The sequence below is a fragment of the Hippoglossus hippoglossus genome, chromosome 6, assembly GCF_009819705.1.
Source record: "Hippoglossus hippoglossus isolate fHipHip1 chromosome 6, fHipHip1.pri, whole genome shotgun sequence".
NCBI lineage: Eukaryota > Metazoa > Chordata > Actinopteri > Pleuronectiformes > Pleuronectidae > Hippoglossus > Hippoglossus hippoglossus.
This window is the reverse complement of record NC_047156.1, coordinates 27521249-27549167: the sequence shown is the minus strand read 5'-3', so window position 1 is coordinate 27549167 and position 27919 is coordinate 27521249. Positions and strand designations below refer to the sequence as shown.

Here is a 27919-nt window from a genome sequence, read left to right as displayed (position 1 = left end):
ATACTTTTCAAGTGTGGCCAGAAGTGGGTCAGGCTCTGAGCAACCCTGAACCTGGAACATCTGATCTCTGCTCAGTCTGATGATCTCACACAGTGACTGGGAGGCATTGGAGTGTCTCTGGGCAAAGATGAACAAAAAGGAGAAGGCAAACAATAAACTAGGAATCTAAGGTCTAAAATCGGACTCATTATTTGATGCTTCATTTGAAGTCCTTATATTTATAAACAGATGTAAAACAAGCATGATGGTTTATCTCGGTTAATAATTGGTATATGATTTCCTTTTTTTGTAATTGAGTAAACTGATCTTTTAGAAACATTTTCTTTTCAAAGCTTAAATAAAACAAAAGAATGTTCACAGGTTCATCAAGAAGGCACAGAGGACTGTAATATCCCAGTAGCCAATTGACAACTTACATCCTCATCTTGAGAAGGCTGTACCATGTCCACCAATCTCTGGATCACCTTCTCCTCATTTAGCCACTATAAAACAACAACAAGCAGAGATGGTCCAGACAGCACAAAATATTCAGAGGGAACACAAGAAAAACAAGTTCTTCCATTCAAAGTGAAGATACATTTTCACCAATTCATATAATCACCTTTAGTGTAGCACGTGGGAAAATCCCATATACGATATAACTGTTAGAAAATGTTAAAGTTTATTCTGACATTTCATTTCAGCATGTCAACAATGAATACAAAATAGTAGGTACATGTTTCACATTATTTAAGGGTATACAGAAACTCAATCAATGTGGTTAGAAACACTGGTTTTACCTGCGTCACATGGTTGCTGTGAAAAAAAAAAAAAGAAGTCTATTCCTGGTTAAAAATCGAAGACTCTAATTACTTGTTTGCACGTAAATAGAAACTGTTAGAGGAAATGCATTGTACCGTGATGTTAGCTTTGCAAAACCGGCCCGAATGATGCAACCTCAGCTTCGGGTGTTACATGTCATTCTTATCATCAACTGAGACCTGACTATACACCTAGATCTAAGCATTGTAGATACTATGTAAAGCACAATGCTGTAAATGCTCAGTGTATACCTCATAAAGAAAAAAAATGTAGTTTGAAAATCAAGGCTAGACCTGTTCAAGTAAAATTCACACTGATGAAAGATAGCTTTACTAATACCAGATCACAACAAGCCAAATTTATTTTGATAATATGTTCTTGTTGGATGTGATGGTCTAATTTATTACTTTGTAAATGAAACCATTGTAGAAATAATTTTAGCACTAATGAGAAAGTATTGTCCTGCTACCCACGTTGAGAACATCCTGTCGGAGCTGTTGTGGTTCAATGCAGGTGAGCATTCTAAGTAGCAGGTCCATGATGGCTGATGTCCCGATGTGTTTGATCATCAGGTCAACAAAATCTTCCTGCTTTCGCAGAAAATCGACAATCTATAAACACAAACCAACCATACACAGTTTACAATCATTACATAGGATAAACACAAAAAGCCTTTTTTTTTTTTTATAAACAAGTCAAATATATTCTGCTTGAGTGAAAAGTACATTCATAGCATGTAACCTGTTGATTATTAATCAAATAGGACAACAACTTGCTTCACATTGTAACACAAAACACCCCCTTTTGACCAACTTACCTGTTCAGGTTTACGTCCAATAAGAATGGACAGGACCTTGGAGAAGAAGCTGGCGAGGAGTGGGTTGAGAGGTGGCTCATTTTGGAGGAAGCCGTAAAGTTTCATCAGCAGTTTTTCATCTTCTCCAAGTCTGTCATTTATCTGGCTAACATCTGATGTAAGCAGCTCACATGATATGTTAGGATACCTGGAAAAAACAAAAGCTGCTCCTTAGTTGTTTTTTCCAATACCATGGTTATAATATTCTAATAAATGCTGGAAAATACCAAGAGTCATTATGGAGAAAGTAATGATTGGTTGTGACTCTTAATGTCACATTCTGAGTCAAGAGATGTTTGATGGAGAATGCACTGTTCTTCAAACTTTAATCTGAAATTATTCTTATTCAAAAGTTATTATTTTTAGGGTGGGGAAAATAACTTTTCTTTCCACTTCGTTTTCCTTTGCACACTTTTGCCAGAGTAGCCTGTGTCTCAAACTCGAACTGTTATTTACTTGTAAATGTACATACATGTCTATCTATTGGCAAATTACTTAAATGATATTAAAATATGCAAGAATTTAACCATAACTGTGTTTGTCAGCCTAATTCACTGAACAATTTGATTGTTCTTATTTATGCTTTCTGTTTCCAGACAACCAATAGTGTGAAATCAGACTGTGACACATAAATACCATGTTGCCCAGAGTCATTATAAAGTTTCCGATAAAATTTTAAGATCACAACATTATCAGACAAAAAATGAAACTATCGGTTAATGACAGGAGCTGTGCTGTGAGATTTGATATATAGACAATACAAATTTGTGATAACTTGGAAAGTTATATTGAGGTACTACTACAAAGCATCTGTTACTGTTTTAATATCTATGCCTATAACACACAAAAAATCCACTAAACATCTCCAAACATTATAAATATGGCTGCTGGGGAACAGGTGTACTGTTACGTTTCAGAAAGATTTCTGTAATGGAGGCACGACTGCACCAGAGCGTAGCCAGAAGACAGTGCAGCAAGTGAATTATTGCACGAACCAGTAACTGTCCTGCATTTTGGAGGCAGGAATCACAACCTAAATTTTACTCTCTGCCCATCACCCACGCACCAATTTAGAGACCCTCACACGCATGAAAATCCACTCCACCTCTACCTTAAGAAAGCTGGTTGTAATTAAATTCACATTTATTTTAAGTTTTTGGGAAAATTGAAATGGTAACAGGTAGTCGCATAATCACTGAGCCTCTCTGACGACATTTGGGGGGGGAAATATTGTGTGGCCACAACTTATTAAGTCGTGGGAGCGAGATAAATAGCTCGGGCCACAAGATATGAATCTGTTCTTTACTGCAAGACCTGGCGAACTGAATTGAAGAAGCCTCTTGGATGAAACGTTTCACTTAATCACATGATGTAGCCTCTATAATGACCTTTACTTTGACACAAACGGTCTGCACTGACTGAGGCCACACTGTTTGATAAAAACATATGGACCAATTTTCATGCGTCACGTGACTGCGCATTTGGTATTTTAGTGACAGGATGCACCTGGCGCATCTGGAAACAGGGAGAGATAGAAATGTACTGGCTGCATTAGCCGGGACATTAAGTCACATTATGATAAAACACTGACTCACATTATTGTTTCCTTGGCTTTCAAAAACAACATATCTGTGAAATTTGCTTTATTTCTATGGCTCTTTAGATAATGTTTTATTTCCTTTTATAAGATATACAATGTGTTTTATGTTCTTCAGATATGGGCAAAAACAAGCAGGCATGTGCAAGAGACCCTTCCTTCCTTTTTGGCTCCATATTAATTCCTTGAACCATTTGTTAAAAATAGACAAGTGCTTTTATGGCATAATATATATAGTCTTTCTCATCTAATATAACCATCTAATGACATTCTGTCATTGTCAAGATAATTGTTTTGTGCACTGCAGGGATTCACAAAGTCAATAACTAAAAACTGTGTGTGTTGTAAATAAAATGCTGTCAATACTCAGTTTGACCCTGTTTGTGAGCCTGTATAACCATTCACTGCTAAAATAACCATTATGGTAGAAATAACGGCACCTATACAGAACAGAGAGAGAACTGAGAAAGAAAGGTCTCTACAGATGCGTTTGTCAAATTTCTCAAAAGCAAAAGACACATTTAATTCACTTCCCTTTATACAATTTTCTCTTACTTGTATTTAACCTTCTCTTCAACTTCAGTGTTGGGTTCCTGTGTGATGTAGGTGACCAGGTCCTCCATGCACTGTGGTCTCAGCAGGAAGTCCACCAATTTGTGGTTCTGGGCCTTGCACTCCTGCAGGACGTCATCCTCATCCATCACCTCTGTCAGCGTCACATCCTCCTTCTCTAGCAGTGTGTCAATGTGGGATGTGGTGTGGAGGTCAAACTTCCAAAACATCTTGGCTCTAAAAAGATCACATTGGCAGTAAAATTTAGTGCAAATATTGCTGACAAAATGTGTCACTACCAGAAATACAAACATAGGGTCCTTAATCTACTCATCTGACACAGACCCTGTGACCAGAATATGACAGATGATTGTAAAGATTTACTGAGGGAATGTTATTTAACAGCTATTTTTTCTCACTACCTGTGTGTATGTTGGAGTCCAGACGGAGGAGCTCAGGTTAAAAGGAGGTGTGTTTTAGTCTTTGGAAGTTGTGGCCCATTCCAGGCTAGCCGGATGGACAGGCAGGCAGACAGCAGTGAGAGACAGACTGACAAACAGCACACATACAGCAGTTCAACAGCACACACCTGTGAGCCAGAAACACGGATGGAGACATATTGTTAGAGGAATGCTCTGGTTTTCATGTGGATATTACAGCAATTTTCGCTAATTATAATTTTTTATAATTTATAGAAAAGAACCAGTCATTCACATACCAATGTAATCTGAGAGAGAACTTTACAAAAAAACATTGACTGCATAGCAGTTATTATATATACATATATGTATATATAATATTAACTGCCACTAATTGTTGCACTTGCACCAGCATCTTGGACCTAAACAAATACTTATGCCCTGTCCGTATTCATCCCTTAACCCTACCCCTTCATTTTGCGCGTGGCCATGAAGGGGTAGTGTTGTCCCATTTCTCTATGTGATGTAGGGGTAGTGGCCATCAAGCCCTTCAAACACCTCTTGAACAATCTAGTGGATTCAGGACCCCCTAAAAACTTTGGGGAAGACGGAAATTCCTAAATGCTTTACAAATGGACAAAGTGAATCAACATGGCAACCGGTGCAGGTAAAATGTTTATAAATGCAAGTATGAAAATAGCCATGTTTAAGTATGAAATAGCCATGAAATGTTTAAATCCAGCCAAATATCTTATTTTTAAACCAGTAGCAAATGAAAATGTAATTGAATCCACAGGATGGTGTACCTGTCAGTGTCTGAGCCTCTGTGTGAGTGTCTTCAGTTCAGGTTAACTAAGTTCCAACAATAATAATTATCAACATGATCAGGAAAGATCATGAGCAATGCAGCTGCTCCTTCTTCTCTTTACCTGGTGCCGAGAGTCGTTGACCCTGGTTTGAATAACAAACATGCTGGTGGTTCATTGTATCAGCTATAACTAACTTGATGAGAGGCCTAAATTAAACTCGGCTGTTGTCAGCTTTCTGCACACCACTGTCAGTACTTGTCAAAATAATAAGTGAGACAGGACGAGTCACTAACACCGATGTTAAGAGTCTTTCTGGAGTTCAAACTAATCCAACAGAGTGAGACATCTTGGCGTTTAGTGTCATGTCACTGTTGGGGATGGTGCTCTCATATCATATCAATGAATTAAGGCTACGTATTTTATTTTAGATCATAGGTTCGTGTGAGACTAACTAATCTACTGTTTATTTCAATGTGTCACATAGAAAGTCTGTGTGATCAAGTGGTCATTGTCCATCAGCCTAACAACAATTGTCAGAGTGGAAAACTCGGCCACGCTCCGTCTCCAGACACAGATATGAGAGAAGCGACTTGCTAAAATGTTGCCACTGTTCTTACGTAAAATGGGGTCACTCATGGGAAAAGTCGTACATTAAAAAAAATCCATTCCTCCTTTTTAAGAATCAATATCGGATCATTAACATGAAGATCAATTTTAATCAGAGAAAAGATTTTTGAAACCCAGCATCATTCTTTACTCAAGACAGAAATGTATTATTGGCTACTATATTAATGTTAAAAATCTAATTTATATACAACCTTTAATTATTTACACCAATTGAAACAGAATCTCAAGGCCGTGTTCAGACTGACTTGAAACCTCTGTCATTTGAATGCGCAAGTCTATCCATGGCCATATAATGTTAAAATGATAAATCTTAAGAGGAACACTTGCACAGTATTGTAACGACTGGAGAACAGTTTCAACACAACAAAAGGTGAGTCAATGTCCAAATACTTTGAGTGCACTGTAAATGGAAGAAACTCATGCCTTGCTTACACTGGGTTCTTTACTATACCAGCTGTACAGTGCTAAACTGACCTTTGTCAACTGTGCTGCTTCTTTCTACTGTAGTAAGTAGGCACTTTTAGCATCAAATTTAGCTCCACTGCAGACCAAGTGTAGCTTATATCAGACAGAAGACACCAGTATTGACTTTCATTTCAACTCAGCTCTCAACTCTGAGCATGTTTTAATTTCCTGCATAACAAGGAATAAGTTTCTAATCATTCTCTGTTATAATTTTGATAGTGAATACAGCTGAACTAACAGCACAGCCATTATTTTAAATTTATGTGTTGCATCATCTGACAAAATCAGATTTATTTTATTGTGGTCATTAAATCAGGATTTTAGCAGAGCAGCAGCTTTAAGGTGACTGCCAGGAAAAGTGTTATTATGGGCTGTGTTTCCTTCTAGGTAATCTAAATTGTGTACACACTTTACCTCTCAAAAGATGTGAAAAGTTTTAGATACCAACAACCATCTAAATGAGAGCTGCTGACCTGATGCCTTGGAATATAAACTACTGTCTGGGAAAATGTAAAACTCTGTGCGTGTATACACTGCTCAAAAAAATTGAGGGAACACTTAATCGTCACAGTATAACACCAAGTGAGTTAAACTTCAGGTATATCAGTCTGTCCATTTAGGATGCGCAACGGATTGTGAACCAATTTCACCTTCTTTGGTGCAAATGAAAGTGACAACAGGTGCAATGGAGAGGCAAAAGCAAGACAACCCCCAAAAAGGGAACAGTTTTATATGCTGTGAGAGACAATTGCTCTCTCCTTATCTTTTCTGACGATTCTTCTCTAGTTGTGTGTTCTGCTAGTGTCCTTGTCACTACTGGTAGCATGAGGCGGTACCGGAAGCCCATTCAGGTAGCACAGGTAGTCCAGCTCCTCCAAGATGGCACATCCATATGTGCAGTTGCAAGAAGGTTTGCTGTGCCTCTCAGCACAGTCTCAGGAGCATGGAGGAGATACCAGGAGACCGGGCGTTACAAAGGAGAGCTGGACAGGGCCATAGAAGGGCTTCAACCTAGCAGCAGGACCGGTATCTGCTCCTTTGTGCGAGGAGAAACAGGAGGAGCACTGCCAGAGCCCTACAAAATGACCTCCAGCAGACTACTGGTGTGAATGTTTCTGACCAAACTGTCAGAAACAGACTCCATGAGGGTGGCATGATGGCCCGACATTCTCTGGTAGGACCTGTGCTCACAGCCCAGCCCCGGGCAGCTCAATTGGAATTTGCCAGAGAACACCAACATTGGCAGGTCCGCCACTGGCGTACCTTTCTGTTCACAGATGAGAGCCAGTCAGTGACGGTCTTGGGAGGCATTTCCTTGGAGGGTCGCATCGACCGCCATGTCATAGCCAATGGTATCCTGACTGCTCTTAGGTAACAGGATGACATCCTCAGAGTGATTGTCAGACCTCACACTGGTGCAGTGGGAGCTGGGTTCCTCCTGGTGCAGGACAATGCCCGGCCTCATGTCGCCAGAGTGTATAGGCAGTTCCTGGATGACGAAGGCTTCATTTATGAAGGATTGATGCCATTGACTGGCCGTCATGTTCCCCTGACCTAAATCCAAATGAGCATCCCTGAGGACAACATCTGCCGACTCATCAGGAGCATGCCCAGACATTGTCAGGAGTGCATACAGGCACGCAGAGTCCATACACACTACTGAGTCACATTATGAGTTGCTGTGATGAAATTCACAGCCCTCAATGGGTTGATGGTTTCGGTTTCCATAGGCCGTTGTTACATTTGTTTTGTTCTCAAATTACACAAATAAGTTAAGATTTTGAACTTGAATAATTCGTTCATCAAGATCTGATGTGAGATTTAAGTGTTCCCTTAATTAAAAAAAAGTGTAATGTGTGTGTGTGCGTATATATATATATATATATATATATGATTTCCTCTGGAGAAACCTGATTTCTTGGCCATGAACAGGCTATATCAGGTTTTTAATGGGACATTTTGCAAGAGTGCATCTTAATGAGACCGAATAGGGAAGGTAATGCTATAGAGAGATCATTCCCAGTATTTTTTCTAGATTATTACAATTCAACCAACAACTGAAACTGAGATTAAGTCTAATCATCATCTAGTATTTGTATAACTCAGACGACGTTAAACTGTGGTGTGGCCTCTGTACAGAGCCTGACAGCTCAATGTGCCACCAGTGCAAATACACAAACAGAACTAAGGAAAAAAGCCTGGAGCCTAATGTACCAAATAGCCCAGTTATGGCTTAAAAAATGTTGGTGGGTCGAGAAAAGTCTGACTACTGATCAGTTGTATGTAAACAAAGCTTCTATACCAACCATGTTATCAGAATGAGTGTAAACCACTCATCTTTTTCCACATAATGTGATTTCTTGTGTTTACATAAACACTTGTGTTGGTGTTTGCAGCATATGCAGGTTTAGAAGGACTGTGAACATTGGTAAATAAAGCTTGTTCTTACTTAGGCTGCAGAAAACTCAGTTACTCCACAAAACTTCATTAGAATGAGGTCAGTCATGGTCATACCATGTAATCTCCTGTTGTTTTGGCTAAAAGTTGTTGAATATGTAACAGCTGTCAAAGAATCGCATATACATATACACATGGCAGTCTCCATAGAGTCCTCCATAGCAGGGCTCTGGTCTCAAATACATCCACATTCATAATTCTACAAATTCTTGATTGTTCAAAGCAAACAAGATAACTTATTCTTATAACATTGTAATAATTTGCCCCTTGACACAACAAATTCACAGCGACAGACCGAAGGTCAAAGGCAATAAAATAGTGTAGACAACACAGCAGAAAGTCAGGATGACAAACTTTTACAGCTTTAACATAGTTTACTGATTGGGTGCCACATTAGACGAATCGCTGTCACAAGACCCAAACTAAATGGATATGGACACCTTCAGCCAGTTTAGGTAAACTTGACTAAAGTCAGTTCCCAATCAAGGGTAGACAACAGTGTTTACCTTACCTACAATAACAAAGCTACCTCAACCTATACATCAAACGTTGATTTACATTCATTTTCAGTAGTTACCCACTAACAGACAGACTGACCCTGCTGAAGACGTAGCTTTGTCGCAGATTACAGTAGTAACCGCATATTGTGACCATTACTTAACACTATTTTCCAGCTATCCACGAAACACCGGCATGGACACGGGTTTAAATACAGGATGTACAAATGATAGTTTTTACTCGGATTATCATGAGTAAGACTGGCTAACGTTACTGGCGTATTGCTGTAGAAATACCACGTTGGTAGTAACGTCAGTCGATTTACATACCAGGGCCCAAAACAGTTACCGCTAACGCTACAGAAACACACCGGCTCAGGCCAGCAAGCTAACGTCACTAGCTATCGTTAGCTCTCATGCGCTAACCTGGTCACCTAAAATCGGGTTCAAACTACCGATAGAGACGACGTCAAGTTAAATGATATCAGTGAGATTGAAGCTCACGTTAATTCGCTGAGAGGCTGGCCAGCTAAATTACAATCCGGCTTCACGGTACATGTTGGAACTGAAATGTAATGTTAACATTACCCATGTCCTAGCTAGAGGTTCACCAAGTGTCTGACAGCGCAATGTTAAGATGGCCAAGTATGCTTCTTGCTAACGCTAGCGGGCTATCAGAAGACTACTGGCTAATCGTCTCTTCAGCACCAACCAAGTGCATGGGCTAGCAAGTGTACTTACCGATAGACAACGGTAAACGGAGAGTCTCCAGCATGTGGCTTATCTTGCCATTAGCCCCGTGCCTTTAGAAGACGAACGCTGAGCTAACACGGAACCCCAGTGGGGGAAAAAAGCGTTTAAAAGTGATTCTGACAGGCGCGAAACGGTAGATCATCAGAGGGCACTTTTCAAGATGGCGGTTTCGTCAACTTCAGCTACCCCTTCCCCCACTACAGCTGCAGCTTCTGTCACTCAGATAGTCACAGCAACGCTATTGGCTGTAATCCCATCGCCCAAACCCCGCCTTGACGTTTGATTTGCTACAGCGCGTGTCAAATCAAAGCGTCATTCAAATCGTAGTACTGATCTCGTGTAGCCCGGAAGAGTGGAGTTTATACTGTGATCGTCTCTATACATTTCTTAAAAATCCTGTAGCAACAGAAGAAGTTAAGAATTATAACAATTTATTTGCTTTGTCATACAATGCTATTTGGATGATATTTGTCGAATGTATAACATTAACCCCGCCCGTACATTTGCTTTGGATTATGAATCGAACACACCCGCACATTGCCAACACGCCCTTGTCTACTTTAGAAAATAAACGGTGATGGGTCATCATAGATCACGCACATATTTTGAGATGATTTACCCCTTTGGTTTAGTCCAACAAGCAATACAATTTTTAAATCTTATTTGGATAAATTCTATTATATAATAATAATTAAAAAAAATAATTGAATCCCCTATTGAAAACTGTGATTATGTTTACCGAAAATCAGTACTTGTGGCCCTGAGAGTTTAAACACATTTATACGATGCAGTTCTCGATATGGTTTCATCATATCATGACTTTGTGACTTTAAAGAATAAGGACTTTGGAAACGGGGCCTGTACTACGAAGCAAGTTGTTGTGTTTTGGTTCAGACCCTCAGGACCACCCTTTTTTATCATATGTGTAATACATTAGGCAGACCACTATTTACCATAACTGTATGTTATAATTCATTGTCGAACAATAACCATATGAAAAATAATGAAAAAAGAAAGAAAGTACATTTTCCACTCAAATGTAAAGGAGAGGAATTATAGGTCGAAGAGGGACGGATTCTTTTGTTCACATGACAGCCAGTGTACATATTATGTATACTTACTAATATTATTAGTATATGATTATAAGTACAGATACTGTATATCCTTTCGTTATTCAGGAGATGGGTTTTGTCCGTCACTCTCCAGGACTCTTGAACGCAGCATCAGTTTTGAACAAATCCAAGGTTAATCTCTCTCTCTCTCTCTCTCTCTCTCTCTCTCTCTCTCTCTCTCTCTCTCTCTCTCTCTGGCAGGCAGGGATCCAGGCATCATGCAGTCATCTGTGGGTGGTGTCAAATCATAGCTTGTACACACACGCTGAGGACAAACACACTTGTGCTCTGAGCGTGAATCCAGGAGGAAGCCTCAGTTCTATGGCGATGAAAATGGATTTAAGTGCCATCTTAGAGCAGATGGAGACGGGAGAGCAGGACACCGCTCTGACTGCTCTACAGAGCTACACCAAGGAGGTAAACACGAGCCCAACTGCATCTCTGCAGCGAAACATCAAGTTAATCTTAAATGTATACATTAATGTGATGTACATGTTGTCTGTTTTACGCAAGCAGCTTCTGTCCTCGCTTTATGTGTTTAGCTCAAAAAATACATGTTCAGTTAAGGTCATGGATGCTCACATTATCCTCATTAGGACTGGATTTTTCTAAGTCATACAGTGTTGGGGAGTAACAGAAAACATGTTAACACATACAAAATATGAGTATCTATATATATTAGGTACATTCTTAACAGCAATAGATTTCATAGAATGATTTTTTTTAAGTCTGCAGCATTTACTCTAATTTTTAAATAGTTTACCTGAATGTTAACTTGACAGTAGAATAATTCATAAAAACAAAAAAAGGCAAGTTAGAAATACAAAAATTCTCATGACAGCTATTATTTTTATTGAGATAAAGGAAAAGAAATAGCATAAAACAGTAACATTAGTGTCAATGTAGCCGTTAGCCAGCAGCACTCTCACAACCACCTGAACACCACGGTAAAACCATCCATTTAAAGGCAAATGTTCTTCAGTCCCTTCTGACTGGATGCCTCTCAGGTCAGAGTGAAAGAAACATGCATTGTGTTGTGTTTCACAGCTGACAAGCATCATGGTGAGTATCAAGAAAATAAAAGTTGTGAAGAGTAATTGTATAATACCTTTCGCAGATACAAAATCACTAAGCGATTCACATCAATAAAAAATACACTATTAAAACTATTACAAATTTGTAAAACATTTTCTAAATATTTTGTATGGCCCATGAAGAATGTTGTAGAAAATTGAGCAGTAGTGTTATTTGGTAAATGGTAAATGGGACTGTATTTAAATAGCTTTTCTAGTCTTGATGACCACTCGAAGCACTTTACAGTACAGTTTTAAATTCACCCATTAACAAAAGAAAAAGGGGCAATTTGGGGCTCAGTATCTTGCCAAAGGACACTTCAGCATGCGGACTAGGGGTTGGGTTACTGATTTATAGCATTCTTCTACTTCTGTAATGCTACATTTTAGTATTTAGGGCCACCTGTGAAATCAAAGTTGGGTCGTCCACCAGTCATAGGGGCTAATTCCACTGGGGCAGTACTTTTTTCCGATCTGAATATTGTCCACAGGTCTTCCCTTCAGGCGACCTATGGCCCTACCACCTCTAGCAACACAACAAACTTTAGACTGGGAGTGCATAATCCCAACCAACTACCTACTAGTTCATGACGTTGGTAAAAACAGTGACTTTATCTGAGGCTCTCACCAACTGTCAAGCACCAATGGCTGTTTTTGGTCCTCGTCTACATGGGCAGGAATGAAGACGAGGCTTCATATGGTATTTTTCAGTTTTTCGAGACAGAAGACTTTGAGGATGAAAACTATTTGGCTGGTTTGAAAAATGTGCATCTGATTAATTTCACTATGTCTGCTAAATAGCAACTTCTTCCCAAGAGTTTAATGCCCTTGCGTTTCACAAAATGCTGTTTGCTAACCCAGGTGAGCAATGCTGCATGGCTCTCTCTGTGGCAGAGCTTTTAGCTGTGTGGGAGTTGATCTCAAAGGCAATAGGATTATGTTCTCTGATGCACAAATAGAGACTTCTACAGCCAAGTCAAATCCTACTCTACTAAAGAGGAGCTTAGTGTTAAAGGAGAGCTGCACGATCTGCAATATCCTTTCCTCACTATGCTCTGCTGTTTGCCTGTGCTGGTTACTTTTATTTATGGTTTTATCTTGAAGTATTTCTTTAAATGGTAAAAGGTCTGTATTTATATATTGCTTTTCTAGACTTGATGACCACTTAAAGCTCTTTCACCCATTCACACACACATTCATACAACGTTTTTCTATATCTTGCCAAAGGACATTTTGGCATGCCGATGGGAAAGACTGGGATTGAACCGCCGACCTTCTAGTTAGAGCCGCCCCCCCTTTACTGTTTTAGCATAAATGTTCAAAATCTTTTCTAAACTTTTCAGAAACAGTCCTAACATCAGAAGCCATATATATATAATACACAGTGTGGGAATTTACTTTTAACATGTACATTGTTAAAGTTGCACTTATAACAATACCTCAATTATATAATAACTATACCACCAATATTTCTAGATTCTGATTGGCTGGAAGGTGTGGATTAGCCATGTTTGTATGTGTATGTGTCAGATTGATAGCAAGCTTAGTTTCATTGATAGGACCCTTGAAGGAATAAAAACATCGAAATGACCATTTGATTGGAAAAAGGTTACCCTTCCCCTGCCTTACATCAACAGTGGATCAAGTCCAAAAACAATTATCTAACTCTTCAGTTGCCCTCTGTTCTACAGTTTAAAAAAATTATTATTATCTATTATCTCATTGTTGAGGTTTTGCAGCTTGACAATAACATATATATCAGCTGAGCTCTGATTAACACACTATAAAAACTATTTGCTCAGCACCAAACAGCAGACAGACAAAGTGAGCATTTTGCAGATATTTACACCGCCCGAAGAGAATGCTAATATGAGGCTGAGGAGGTAGAGCAGTCGTCCCCATCTGCATGCCGATGGCCTTGGGTAGGAAACTGAACCCCATATTGCACCTCATGGAAAAAGTGCTTCCTAGAGATGCATTGTATGAATGTGTGTGTGAATGGGTGAAAGGCAATAAACTGTACTGTAAAGCGCTTTGAGTGGTCATCAAGACTAGAAAAACGCAATTTAAATACAAACCATCCACCACACCTCATTAATTGTAAGAGATATATAAGCTTTAAACTACCTACTAGTATTACTACTTGACCTATATGACTGGACATTTTCGAGATGGAACCATCTTTCATGCCATTACTATCTGGGAGTAGTTTTAGGGTTTGTTTATTGTAATTACATGTAATTTGTTCATTATAGCGCCCCCTACTGCCCCTTTAGGGCAGCTGTTGCTCAGGACATAGAGCAAATCATCCTCTAACAACAATGTCAGTGGTTCGAAGTGTCCTTGAGCATGACAGCGAACCCTAAATTGCCCCTGATGGTTATGCCGGCAGAGTGTGACTGATGTGTGATAGAGGAATGGTAAATGGTTTTGTATTTATACTTTTCTAGTGTTGATGACCACTCAAAGCTCTTTACGGTACACTTACATTCACACACACATTCATACAGTGCATCTATTAGCAGCACTTTGTTGTTCTATGAGGGGCAATTCAGGGTTCAGCATCTTGCCCAAGGACACTTCGGCATGCAGATGGAGAAGACTGGGGATCGAACTGCCGACCTTCAGGTTGGAGGACGACCGCTCTACCCCTCAGCCACACTTTGATGCACTGTATGAATGTGTGTGAATGGCAAAACTGTACTTTAAAAAGCTTTGACTGGTCATTAACACTTTATAAGCTATATAAATAAACAATAATAACAACCAACAAACCTAAAAAAAAATTGGTTTTCGAACTGTTGAATGCTTTTGCTTTATTGAAAAAAACATTAGTTTTGGTTTGAAATGTTCAGGATTCCTTGGTAAACATTTCAGTGGAGATTCAAGAAGCCAATCTTCACAACAGTGACTGGATATGTCCGAGCTGGATAGTGGACATGGTTAAAGGACACTGTTGATTGGACAGTACATGTGAATAGCAGTCTTCAGTTTGAAAAAGAGACCCCACCCTCCTCCGTTAGAGGATTGTCACAATTCGCCATCATGATTTATGATTACCTCTTTGTTTTAAGGTCTTAAAAGTTTATGTTTTCTTATTCTTCCCCTGCTTTTCCCTCTCTTCCTCTTCTGTACTGTTCTCTTCCTCTTGTCTCTTCCTCCTTTAGAATATCCTCTACCTCACACTTTTTTTTGTGCCTTCTCTTCAGATGGACCAATGCTTTACATTCAGCAGGGAAGAGGAGCATGAAAGAGAGGTATGACTGTTAATGTACTTGATGTTAGACAATGAAAGAGTTGCATGAATTCTTAAGAGCTTTGAAGCTTTAAATTTTGTAATAAAATGTCTAACTTTATGTCACCAGTAAAAGAACACATGGTTATTTATTATCGCTCTCACCTCCTCTGTATCATCTGTCTCTCCTTGTGTGTGCATTCCCGGTGCTCTAGGAAGGGGAGTTACAAAAGGTATGAATATGGAATAACTAACATGTGTATGCTCTTACTCTCAATGAGAGAGAGAGAGAGAGAGAGAGAGAGAGAGAGAGAGAGAGAGAGAGAGAGAGAGAGAGAGAGAGAGAGAGAGAGAGAGAGAGAGAGATCCCACTGTTTATCTACAATGTACTGTAATGCAGATTTTTAAATCCAAATGTAGTTTAATTCCCTTAAACCAGAAATGAAAAGGTAGATGAGGTCCTGGTGACAGGAATTTATTACAGAAAGCAAATGATAGGAGGGGAATTCAAATGTCAGTGAACAAATGTCAGTGGAATGTTGTTTGTCTGTATGTTCAAACAAGGTGACAGAGAATCTTGTGTATTTTTTCATCTTATTTCTGAGGCTCTGTAGTGAGATGTTACTTAACTGAGTGCTAACACAAATGTAAATATACTATTTATTAAATTGCTGAAGTTAGACACGACGGGCATCCGTTGACATTTAAGAAACTAATGCACCAATAAACCAATGCAGCTGACATCTGACAAACTCAGATAACCTTTGTCAGTTGTAGAGTTGGCTGCTAATGGCAATATTGTGAATGCATTTGACTTGTTTCATTCACTTCAGTTCAGAGTTATCAAGGCTGAAATTACGAGTGTCAGCCCGGCCACAGTGACACACCGGCAGCATCACACTGCCTGTCTGTGCATGTTCTCTCACTACGAGGATGCAGATGCTTTTCAATGCAACTTTATCAAACCCCATATGGAAAGCATAACCATGCCTTAACACATGAGCAGCTATGTGGCCCGATGAGACAGAGAGTGACTGAAATAGGAGTGAATGTGTTCCATCAGACAGGTGTGAAACAGAGACTGAAACTTAAAGCATTCACTGGTTTTGGTGCCAGTTTGAACTGTTTCGTATTTTTTTCAGTTCACTTGAAAACTAGGGCAATATAAACGGTTTCTATGGTTAGTGTTCCACGTTTGGATTTTTGTGGTCTTACAGGATTTTTTGGGCAGAGTGACTCTCAGTGAGGGTGGTTCCAGGACTAAAATCTCATTCAGTCCCACTCAATAAAAAATGTATGGTTCATTACCCTCAGTTCAACCTAACCACTGAGTGGTACAAAATAAATGTAAATGTGAGAGCACATTCTCAATGAATGCGTTCTGGACCTAATACTATAACCAGAAACTCAATGGAGGTGTATATAAAGACATGGAGGTGTCAGTGAAAGAAGGGAACTATTGGAAGGTGTGGTGCAGTGAACCAGGATGAGTAATGTAGCCAGACCTCCATCTCAACATAAGGAGGGTGTGTTAGAAAAGCACACATGCAGAGGACATACAAAAAATACTGCCTCATGACTGCCTCAACATTTATGATGACATGGTCCTCAATAAACAGAAATGTTGGAGTACATTTATGTTCCCAAGAGGGTGTACCATTTTATTTTGAATATCAGCGATATCAAACTAAATCCAACTCTGGGTGTTAGTCAGTAGATGTACACATCAGATCAGTATGCTTTGCTTAATCAGTTCAGACGGTCAGTGATAAATATAAATAATCAAACCAGAATAAAAGCACATCCTGGAATCTCTCATAACAGCAGACTGGAAGCTAACAGAACTCAAAGATTATAGAATAAATCTGTCACGTCCTTTATACATTGATCAGATGAAGTGATTTTCTTGCTGCAGCATTAATTAATTAATTACACATAAACTGGAGCTAATAGGTTATTCTGATCATTTACTATACATGAACACAAATATGATTTTCAGTCCAGACTATAAAAAGGTTAAATTTCATTCACAGCCTTATACTAACCAGAACTTCCACTAAGTCTTCATTCTGTTCTGATGCAAATGACCACTTAACCGATTAAGGTGATTAACAGGTTAGAGCACTAAACACTGAATCTACTTAGTTCGGAAATTACCAAGTACCTATTGAGAAGAATGACACTCAAAATGGCCACAAATGTGTGTTTCACAATCTACAAATGAAAAATAAGATATACACCTGTACAATTTGCATAATTTTGAGTACTCACAAATGTGTTCCAATCCACACACAGAAATACCAAGCAATTTGAAAACATGTAAAACAGATTTACATATGCATGTTCGTATTTTTCAACTTCACAGATCGGATCATTTTTGCTCTGGAAAAGCTTCATGTGTAAACAAATGTGTAAGATTTGTGACATTTATTTTATATGTCTTTATGGGCTTCTGGTGACTTTGTGTTTTTAAATTGTTGAGATAGACAAACTCTTCTTTTGAAGACATACATGTCCCAACTATGGACTATAGCCTACATATGGTTTAAAAAGGGGTAGATTTAGCAAGCAGCTTCAGGGAAAACTGTCAGTCCAGGGGGTCATGGGGTTCTACGAGAAAACTAAATTCTACTGGAGGAGCAGACTGTGACACAACAAAAGCAAAAATGATCAGATCAATGAAGTTGAAGTTAATCTAAAAGTAATAGTAGAAGTAACACATTCATATTTATTCAGGTTGTGATTTGTCCATTTGTAAAATAAACGTTGTAAAGTTTAACCTGGGTTCCTAATTGCTTGGTGTTAGGCTGTGGATTGGAACATGCATTTATGAGTACCCCAAATTATTCTAAAATTTTACACATTTGTAAATCCTATTTTAAATTTTTTGATGATTTAACACACATTTGTGACTGTTTTGGGTCTAATGTCTCTGGGGGCGGCTGTGACTGAGGAGGTAGACAATTGCCCCTCATAGAAAAAGTGCTGCCCATAGATGCACTGTATGAGTGTGTGTGTGAATTGGTGAATGGCAATAAACTATAAAGCGCTTTGAGTGGTCATCAAGACTAGACTCGAAAAGTGCTTTATAAATACAGACCACATTCAGTCTCTGACAGAGCAGCAAAGCAACAGCTTCACAAAGTAAACCTTGATGTTGTTGTTCAGTTTAGCTATAGAGAGCATAAGATTAAAACTATGGTCCTTAGGAAAAAAGAAAAGTAAATTAGTTCAAAGTTCAGGCTTTAACATAGGTCAAGTGCAGCTTATGTGTCATTGCGTGCTTTCTTTATCCAACAAACGTGCACACATGGAGCATACACCTGCAAATAGACTGTAGGAACATATTAGCAAGATGAGCTTAGCAGACGCATTTATCAGAGCCAGGATTAGCTGCCACTCACCTCGTTAGCCAGGAGACATAGGACTTTGACAAACTGTCCTTTAACGGCAGAGTCACAACTACTTGTACAAAAGCTAAAGTAGTCATGAGTGAAATTAAATCAAAGAGCATCTCAGCCATGGAAAATACTCAATACACTTTATGTACAGTATTGAGACAAGCAGCAGCTTCAGTCCAGTGTTCATTACATTGTATGGGTGAAACTGCTATGTTTAATCACCTATTTCCTTCTATGCTTCCATGAATACAGGTGTGACTTGATTTGTTTGTTGTGTGACACAGCGTCTGGGGGAGTTGGTGCTCGGTTTCCTCAATAGGGAGTTGCAGCCGTCCTGTCAGCTGGCATGTCTAGAAACGCTTCGCATCCTGACCAGAGACAAAGACTGCCTGGACCCCTTCATCAATCGCTCTGCCATGTCTACTCTTGCCCGCTACGCTGGCATCACTGTTGCCAGCACTGCCACACATGCCCACAGCAATCCGATGGAGGGCCAAGGTAAGCCCTGCTGCCAACCACGTTTGCACTTTTAAAGATTTTTTTTGCAGTGTAACTATTGTATTGTTTCTCCTTTTTAGCCCCTACAGCATAAATTTGTTTTGGAATTACTAAACAAAAAAAAGAACAAAGTTCATCCTCTGTTCCTCAAATCTTCCCATGGGCATTTCAACTAAACACAGTCTAAATACAGGATGTGTCTGCTTCACTACTGGACTTTGGCATTAATTCTTTCTAGTCGAGGGTGAGGGGGAAGATGCAGAGGAAGTGTCGAGTGAGTTGATGAAGGGAGCGTCCCCTCCGTCAGAAAGTCCTGACCAGGAAGTGATTGTCGAGGCTCTCAAGTCCATATGTAACATCCTGCTACACAACGAGACGGGACAGGTCAGTGTGCTGTATTTCTCTTTGCACATTTACATGAAAACTTCAGATTGTGTTGGTGACAATCTAAAACCTGTACTTGGATGGGTGGTTGGCAGGTCATCGCAGCAGATCTGCAGCTGATAAAGGGCTTGTCAGAGAGGCTGAAACAGTGTCATGATTCCATCTGGAACCACGAGGTATGGATGTCAGTTAGCTACATTTCTTCATGTTGACTTTGTTGACATCTGTAGCCTCAAAACCAGAGCACTCATAATAATAGTGCGCTAATTCTATGCTTTTGTGTGTGTCTGCATGAACTGCCAGGTTGTTTGAAGCTTCAATGTTGTTTATGAAAAATATTTGTCACACTACATAGAACACTACACTTAATGATACTCTGTGCAGCAGATACCCTCCAGCTGGTACCAAATAAGCACTGAGGTTTGTGTCCGTGTGTGCTCTCTCTGTCCAGGTGCGGTTCTTTGACTTGCGCCTCACCTTTCTGCTGACTGCCCTCAGGGTAGATGTCAGGGCACAGCTAGCACAGGAGCTTCATGGCATCAGTCTGCTAGGTAACTGATTTCATGTGTAACCACTATATCCTCCCTCTGTAACTACTGATCTAGTGGCCATCATCATCTCTAGGTTACCAGTCTCCAAGTTAACCAATGGCGCAATGTAACTCACCTTGCAGGTCTCCAGTGTCTGTAATACCTAGGATTTTTATAAAGCAATAACAAGACAAATGAAAAATCATCGCACATAAATTGACAAGTTCTTTCAAGGAGGAAAGGATTCCATAAGAGGAAGGTACAAAGCGAATACGTTGGCAACTTCTCCTCCTGTGTGTTCTAGGCAACCAGTTGGATGTGACACTAGGCCTGTGTTGGCCAGACACATTGGAGACGGCCAGAGCAGGATCAGAGGACGTCCCACCTGAAGAACTACCCCCTCTGAGCCGGGAACAAATAGAACTAGCCATGGAAATTCTGAAAATACTATTCAACGTCACGTTTGACACTGCAAGGCGTAAGGTTGACGAGGTATTGAAGAAAAGTACATGTCTTTATTATGTAGTTTTTGTCATGTTGTTATTAATATAATACTAACAATTCTGAATATTATATAGTAATTGCATTTAGTAGCTAACTTACTGTACATTAATAGAATTACTTATTTCAGAAAGACCTGCAGCCATTTTTATTTTATGTGAATGAACCCATAAAGATACAACACTGTCATATTTCCCAGGCTTGTTGTGTAATAACTATCCAGAACAGCTACAGTTATATCAAATTCATTCATTCTCTTGGGACATCTGGCTAAACTCTGTGAGGCCTTCCCTCACTGTTAAATGTACTTACAGTTATTTACATGCTAATTGACACTAAAAATGTATTTGAGCTGAGGCGGATTTGATTTGTTATTATTTTTAAGTATTTGGCCACAAAGTGCAACTTTGACCTGATGGTGGCACTAGAGGGACAGTCAAAGGATCACCAACGCCAACTACAACTCATGCTGAGGGGGGCATGAGTGCCAACAATCCATCCAACCAATCCATCAAGCAGACATTTTAAGATATTTCATGGTATACATGAAAACACAGACCTGTTGGTGCTGTGAGAGCAAGGGTCTGGGATCATCACAGACAGAATAATTAGATTTATTCTCAGGAGACATTGAATTTTTTATTTTCATCCTATGGTTGTTGAGACTTTTCATCCCAAACCAAAAGTCAGGGAAAGAACCCCCTAGCTGCTGGTCTTGTGTGTGTTGAAAATGTTTATGCCTTTCTTTTGAATATTTCAAACATTTTTCTGTTTCCATTGGAACCCAACAACATAGATTAGTCAGCTCCCTCTGTCTGTTACACACAAATACACTGAAAATATACACATTTACAGTGAAAGGCTTCCACTTCAGACCATGCGAACGAGACATGTGTAACTGTAACGTGTGTGTGTGTGTGTGTGTGTGTGTGTGTGTGTGTGTGTGTGTGTGTGTGTGTGTGTGTGTGTGTGTGTGTGTGTGTGTGTGTGTGTGTGTGTGTGTGTGTGTGTGTGTGTGTGTGTGTGTGTGTGTGTGTGAAGGAGGAGACGGCAGAGTACAGACATTTGGGAGCCATACTGAGACACTGTCTAATGAGCCATGCTGATGGAGAGGAGAGGACTGAGGAGTTCCACAGGTAGAACATCACAAACCTTACATCTGTTGTCTTTGTCACTCTGTTCATTGAATCATACAGTCATTGCCCTCCATCCCTCTTTTCCCCAGCCACACTGTTAACCTGTTAGGTAACCTCCCTCTGCCCTGTCTGGATGTGCTGTTGATGCCAAAGGTACAACAAGGCTCCACTGAGTATATGGGGGTCAACATGGATGCTGTCAACATGCTGCTGGAATTCATGGAGAAAAGACTTGACCGGGTAAGACAAGACTTTTTGTATCTTCCTCACTATATAAATTAATACAAATATTAATCAAATTAGGTAATATATTAAATATGCTACTATAATATGATATAGCTTGTTACCCGCCTGGTTAACAGTTGCTTATCTTCTTGAAGGTAAAAGGAAATAAACTGTTGAACAGAGCCTGGCTCTCTGTCAGTAGGTGGAGCTGTGTGTTAACTGATGTGTCTGTGTTTAGAATACTATGCCAGCTGGTTGCTACAAGTTACAACAAATCAGTGAAAATGTGTAGCAGTCTAGGATACGTTTGATTACTGACAAATGCAGCTGACAGTATTTTAAATTATTAACTGATATTAGAAAGATCTAATGGACCATGTTCCTTATAGACAGTGGTGGAAAGTAACCAATTAGAACCAATTTTCTTATTCAATAGGGTTTTGATCGAAGATTTAAAATCCAAATTACAAATCAAGCTAGCATTGTGTGACTGTAGTGATTGGGTTGGAGCCATGGTATCAATATAATACACAAGCTCCACATATCATCAAATTAATTTCAACAAAACTTGTCAGAATCATGAAAACTTCACAATACATCAGTGTAATAAGTACTACCTCAAAGATAAAATACATCTTTGAGAACAATTTATTTGATGTTCTTTTCACATTATTTTAAATGGAGAAGTTTTGGGCAATAGCATTGGTGGAAGTGTATGCTCTCTGAGCGGCATCCACGGAGTCCAGATGATTGGTTGTATTTATTCTACAATTGTAAATGTTTGCTTTTCATTTAATCAGGGCCATAAACTGAGAGAGACCCTTCTCCCATCACTGAACTTGCTGACCGAAAGCGGCCGCATCCATAGAGAGACCAGGAAGTTTCTCAGGTCAAAGGTCAGTACTGGACTGACGCGAATAAGATCCACGATGAAGAGAGTAATTATTAGCACTGTTGGTGTTTTGACGGCTAATGTGTGTGTGTGTTTAGGTGCTACCTCCACTGCGTGATGTGATAAACAGACCAGAGGTGGGCAGTGCTCTGAGGAACAAACTAGTCCGTATAATGACACACATTGACACCGATGTTAAGGACTGTGCAGCTGAATTCCTCTTTGTGCTCTGCAAAGAAAGTGGTGAGGAAAATATATTTTTAATGGTTTGTTTTAATGATTCATGTCACTCTCTGTATGAGTGACTTTAAGCTCATCGCTCACTGCGACATGGACTATGTCGACTCATCAACTATGCAGTTGAACAACTATGTAATATGACTCTATTATTATCAACTCTGTTATGAGTTAAACTCTCTGACCAGTGCATGTACTAATGTTGAAATTACCGACATGAGATCTGGTTTTTCATAGATAAAAACATGTGCCCTGAATATAAATCTTAGCTAGTGCAGCCTAAACGATCGGCTCATAATTCAGATCAGCCTCATGTCTGATGTAAATATCGTAGCTGGATGAGGTTGGGGCTCTCTGACCAGAGACGTCTTGGATTGCTTTTCTTGACATTGTATTGGTGTCTTTTAATTCTGCTGTATTAACAGTAACTTTTTTTAAAATTCAGTGTCAAGGTTCATTAAGTATACTGGATATGGTAACGCTGCGGGTCTCCTGGCTGCCAGAGGGCTGTTGAGGGGGGGCAGAGACTCTGGGATCTACTCTGAAGATGAAGACTCTGAGACAGAGGAGTACAAAGAGGCCAAGGCTCAGTCAGTACCACCTCTACACTGTCACCTTAGCTCAGTGCTTTATTTAGTGTGTTTCATTGCAGCATTTCCAAAATACATTTGCTAGCTTTAAGTATTAAACATTTAGTGTAACCATTGAATTATTGGGCTCTGTCTTACAGACTAAAGACATTTCTCTCTCCAGCACCCACATTGTTTAAATAGAAAATGCAATTGCATCCATCTGAGCACCCATGGGTGTGTTGGTCTTAAAGTGAGCTGTGGTCATGTGTATTGTTAATGAATTGCTACTTTGAGGCAGTGAAAAGTGGTTGACCACCAAAACCCTGTCTGAAGTCAGTGGCACAGTTCATTGTTTTTTAAAGATTCATTATCAAAATAGTAATATGCACCCGCATAGGCAGGTGCACCACAAACTAATACTCAGCTTGTTACACACACAGATGACCTTCTCATATACAAAGTGACACCATTGAATGGGAGATGTCATTCTGATTGGTTAATTACATGTTACACCCAAAACACCCCCATGATTCATTAGGTGACCATATGCAAGCCTTTTGAAACATGGCACAGTTAAACTAACGCGAGTGTAATGTAAAATGAGGTCTGAACTCTGAGATCTTAGAATTTGAATAACTTTGCTATTTTCTATTCTTTTATTTTCTTTCTGTCTCGCTCTTTTTTGTCTCCAGTATAAACCCAATAACAGGAGTTGTGGAAGAGGAGCAGCCTGATCCCATGGAGGGAATGACAGAGGAGCAGAAAGAATATGAAGCTATGAAGCTGGTCAGGATGTTTGACAAACTGTCAAGGTCAATACAAGCTGAAACACACACACACACACACGCACACACACACACACACACACACACACACACACACACACACACACACACACACACACACACACACACACACACACGATCTGTTAGAACAGATTACACTCCACTCTAGATAGAAAGTCTAATAATAGTTACATTTAGTATTCTGAGTGCACCCTTTACAAAATCACAAAATGTTAAGTGATTAAGTTGAAGTTAAGTGTATTTGGTTTTATTTGTAACTAAAGACAAATTGACTAAGGCCGCATGGTGGTGCAGTGCTTGCCTCATAGCAAGAAGGTTACCGGTTTCTCAGTATGTTAGTCCTGTGATTGGCTTCAGCTCCCCCATCACCCTCAAAGGATAATGGGTAATGGATGGATGGATGAAAGAAATAGACTACATTCAAAATATAGTTCCCAAAGTATAGTATCCATGCATGAACACAACTGTAATTACACCTGTGATTTTTCTATAACTACATGAACAAGGTTATGAATTAACCTGTGGACCTGTTGCATTTGATGTAACATGGCTCCATGTGGTGAGGAAGAAGATATAAACCAGATAAAAACTTTGTAAGGATGAAAAAGGTTAAGAGCATCAGTATCCTGCTGAGCATCAGCTGGAACAGATCTGCTTCTACTAAAGTCAGTATGCTAACCAACTAGCCCCAATATGGCTGGCCTGTCACTGAATCATCAAGTCTGTCCCGATGAACTTACTCTGCTCAGATGATAAATTATATCTTGTCTTTACGAGACAAGAACAGCTGAAGCTCTTGGCAAGCGACCATCACCACCACCCACTGCCAGTTTCGTGTCAAAATGACGTTCAGGGGCTGTAAAAATGTACATACAGCACAATTAAATGAACAGGATTTGTAATTACTTTAACTTTGAGCAATATCACGTTGAATGCACTCAGTTTTGTATTTAGTTGCGCTTACTGCCATTTTCTCAGTAATTAATACTGCCACAGTGTTCACTGCTCAGGGCTGCAGACTTAGTTCAATCTATACTCACACATGCCCTCATTATTTCATTTGAACCACCTTTCTCGACAGGACCAATGTGATCCAGCCTATGCAGCTCAGCATGGATGGGAAAATGAGAGAGATAACTCCAGATGATCTACAAAACCTCACACACAATCCTGTGTTCCAGCCAGAAGATCCAGGCAGTGAAGATGAGGCTTAGTAAGCACAGAAGCATAAATACAGAAATAGCTGTAACTCCTGTGTCAGTCCTGGCAGTTTGATTATTGAAAACATTCACGTGTCACATGGTGGACAGTTGGGATTAGTTGAGTCAAAGTGAAACCACAGCATGAAATTCAGATTGAAGGACAATATCACTGGCTTTATGTGCTTCTCTGTCATATACAAATAACCCGTGTTTCATTACTTACGATTTTACAAAAATGGGACTATATGAAATTATACACGTACATGTCCAAAACCATCCTTTTGACAAAAAATTGTAAATGGCTGAGTTGTATATGTAGCCAGTTGATTTTCATAATTGTAAGGTAGAGAAACAGAAACAGCTTAAGTATGGTCGTTTAAATCATGCTCCTGTCCAACTCAGCAGGGTTGACTTTGCTTCTAACAAACAAGAAGAATCATTTATTGCTCATTTTTGCTCATGACCTGCTTGTCTAACTTTATAAGTAGACTTCTTGTATCTCTTCAAGTGTTTGTGTACCTGAGCTCTCTGAGTCTTTGACTGATCATTAGTATTTCTCAGTCAACTGCACACATACAGTATGCTGTGTAATCCATTATGTTGACCATTCCTTGCCCCAAAACCCCCCTGACACAAAACCCGAACCTTAAATGCCTCACAGAGTTGATGTATGATTGTATGGTTCAAAGTGATTTATTTCAGCAGACAAAAACAACAACTATGGGCTCATTCAACACTTCTCACCTGACTCCCAAACCACTGAGATCATGTTTTCCCAATCATTTGGATCTGATTTGTTGAGGTTATGAGACCGTGTCTTTTGAGACTCCTGTGCCTCCTCACAGCACAGAGCTGAATGAGCTCAACAGCACCATGCCTCTCCACAAACACCCAGTTACTGTTACTCAGGGTATTGCACGAACCTCACTGACATTTTCTTTTCCATAGAGAACTATTAACAGCAGAAAACAGTTGTGCTTTCACAGTGTAAACTAGTTTGTCATTAATAGGAGCTTTTCATGTTCAGATTATGTGTCATTTCCCCGTCTCATGGGAGCAGTGGAACTGTATGAAAGCCAAAGAGATGCTGCTCAGTTTGTGATGATGGAATCAGCTATTTTTGAGGAGAAAAAAGAAATACTTTAGATGCCTGTTCTTTTTCATAAAGCCCCTCAGATGTTTTATTTTTAGACTTGATGTGAAACTGCTGACAGATATGTCATAATTTTAGACTGGAGATGAAATATTCTTATGAAAAGAAAGAGCCTGTAATCTATAACACATCATATAATATTTTGTATTTATATTGTTGTTGTATAGCTGCCAATAATAATGGGCTGTATTATACATTAAATGTCTTTAAATTACAAAAATGTCATGTCATATTTTTGATGCTAACTTTTACTGTTGCACCATCATCATAAAAGGTCATATTTTGAAGTGTACCATGTAAAATACAGTTTTACACAAACCAGCTTTCTCCGTTCATGAGCTTCGGTGGCTCAGAAGTTAGAGCAGGTTGTACACTAATTGGCAGAGCGTTGGTTCGATTCCAAGGTCGTCCAATATGCAAGCCCCCAAATTGCTCCTGCCGGCTGTACCTGAATGAGATGCATAACTGATAGAAAAGCTAGACATAGATTTCTGTGGATTTTTCTATTGTCTGGGTATATTCTGTAGCCATGTGTTACCAACATTTTACTCACAAAGTTTGTGTATTAGCTTTCACTATCACATGTTTTTTTGATTTAAGCTGTGAACTATCTGGGAGCTTTTATTGATATGCACAAACATATGGTTGTGGATGAACCCAATAAAAACACAACAAATTATCAACAGCAACACATCAGAAAATACAAAAGAGAAACACATTACAAGCATCACAGTTGCAAATCCAAAACAAAAGTTCACTTAATGCAACATCATAAAATAACAGATGAACTTAAAGGTGTTTAACTTATGGATGAATGTTTTCACTAAATGTGGAGAGCAGCAGGGAAAGCATCAGAGGGAGAGGCGCAATTGTCCATACAGTGTCATCAGACATTCATGAGGTGCTTTGCATTGACCATTTATGGTTGAATGTAGGTGTGTAGAGGGCAGGATATGAGGCAGATCTACTCATGCACGTTTGATTTTGTGTGCTCTTTTTTAGTATGAAACCTACACACTGTTTTAGAAATGGGGTCCCAGACATGTGTGGTCATTTTAGTTTCCCCTTCAGAAGGCTTATTTCACTACTAAACACAGAGAGCACACTTCACTTATACATCACAGACGTG

General features: G+C 39.4%; 2 protein-coding genes across 10 annotated transcripts in view; one reads left to right on the top strand and one right to left on the bottom strand.

Moving 5' to 3' along the window:
• ppp6r3 (protein phosphatase 6, regulatory subunit 3) overlaps positions 1-10056 on the bottom strand; it is a 28382-nt gene extending 18326 nt beyond the window's left edge. For 4 of the 9 annotated variants that reach the window (XR_004614064.1, XM_034587335.1, XM_034587340.1 and 1 more), the window contains exons 1-7: positions 9822-10030; positions 4229-4395; positions 3810-4043; positions 1619-1805; positions 1275-1412; positions 417-482; positions 5-117 (exon numbers count right to left, since the gene is read on the bottom strand). Coding sequence is in view for 8 of the 9 variants with exons in the window: in XM_034587335.1 (XP_034443226.1) it covers positions 5-117; positions 417-482; positions 1275-1412; positions 1619-1805; positions 3810-4036 (731 nt within the window). In the remaining variant the exon portion in view is untranslated. Of the gene's footprint in view, positions 1-4; positions 118-416; positions 483-1274; positions 1413-1618; positions 1806-3809; positions 4044-4228; positions 4396-9821 lie in introns of those variants that run through there. The other 5 variants (XM_034587338.1, XM_034587341.1, XM_034587339.1 and 2 more) reach the window with 5 other exon arrangements.
• Positions 10057-11135: 1079 nt separating this feature from the next.
• ric8a (RIC8 guanine nucleotide exchange factor A) lies at positions 11136-26369 on the top strand. Its single transcript, XM_034587345.1, has 14 exons — positions 11136-11362; positions 15228-15275; positions 18939-19152; positions 19391-19536; positions 19632-19712; positions 19988-20087; positions 20371-20558; positions 21609-21703; positions 21793-21943; positions 22729-22824; positions 22919-23063; positions 23503-23647; positions 24322-24441; positions 25517-26369. Exons 1-14 carry the CDS (start codon positions 11267-11269, stop codon positions 25647-25649), a joined length of 1758 nt encoding a protein of 585 aa, XP_034443236.1. The 5' UTR covers positions 11136-11266; the 3' UTR covers positions 25650-26369.
• Positions 26370-27919: the final 1550 nt, after the last annotated feature.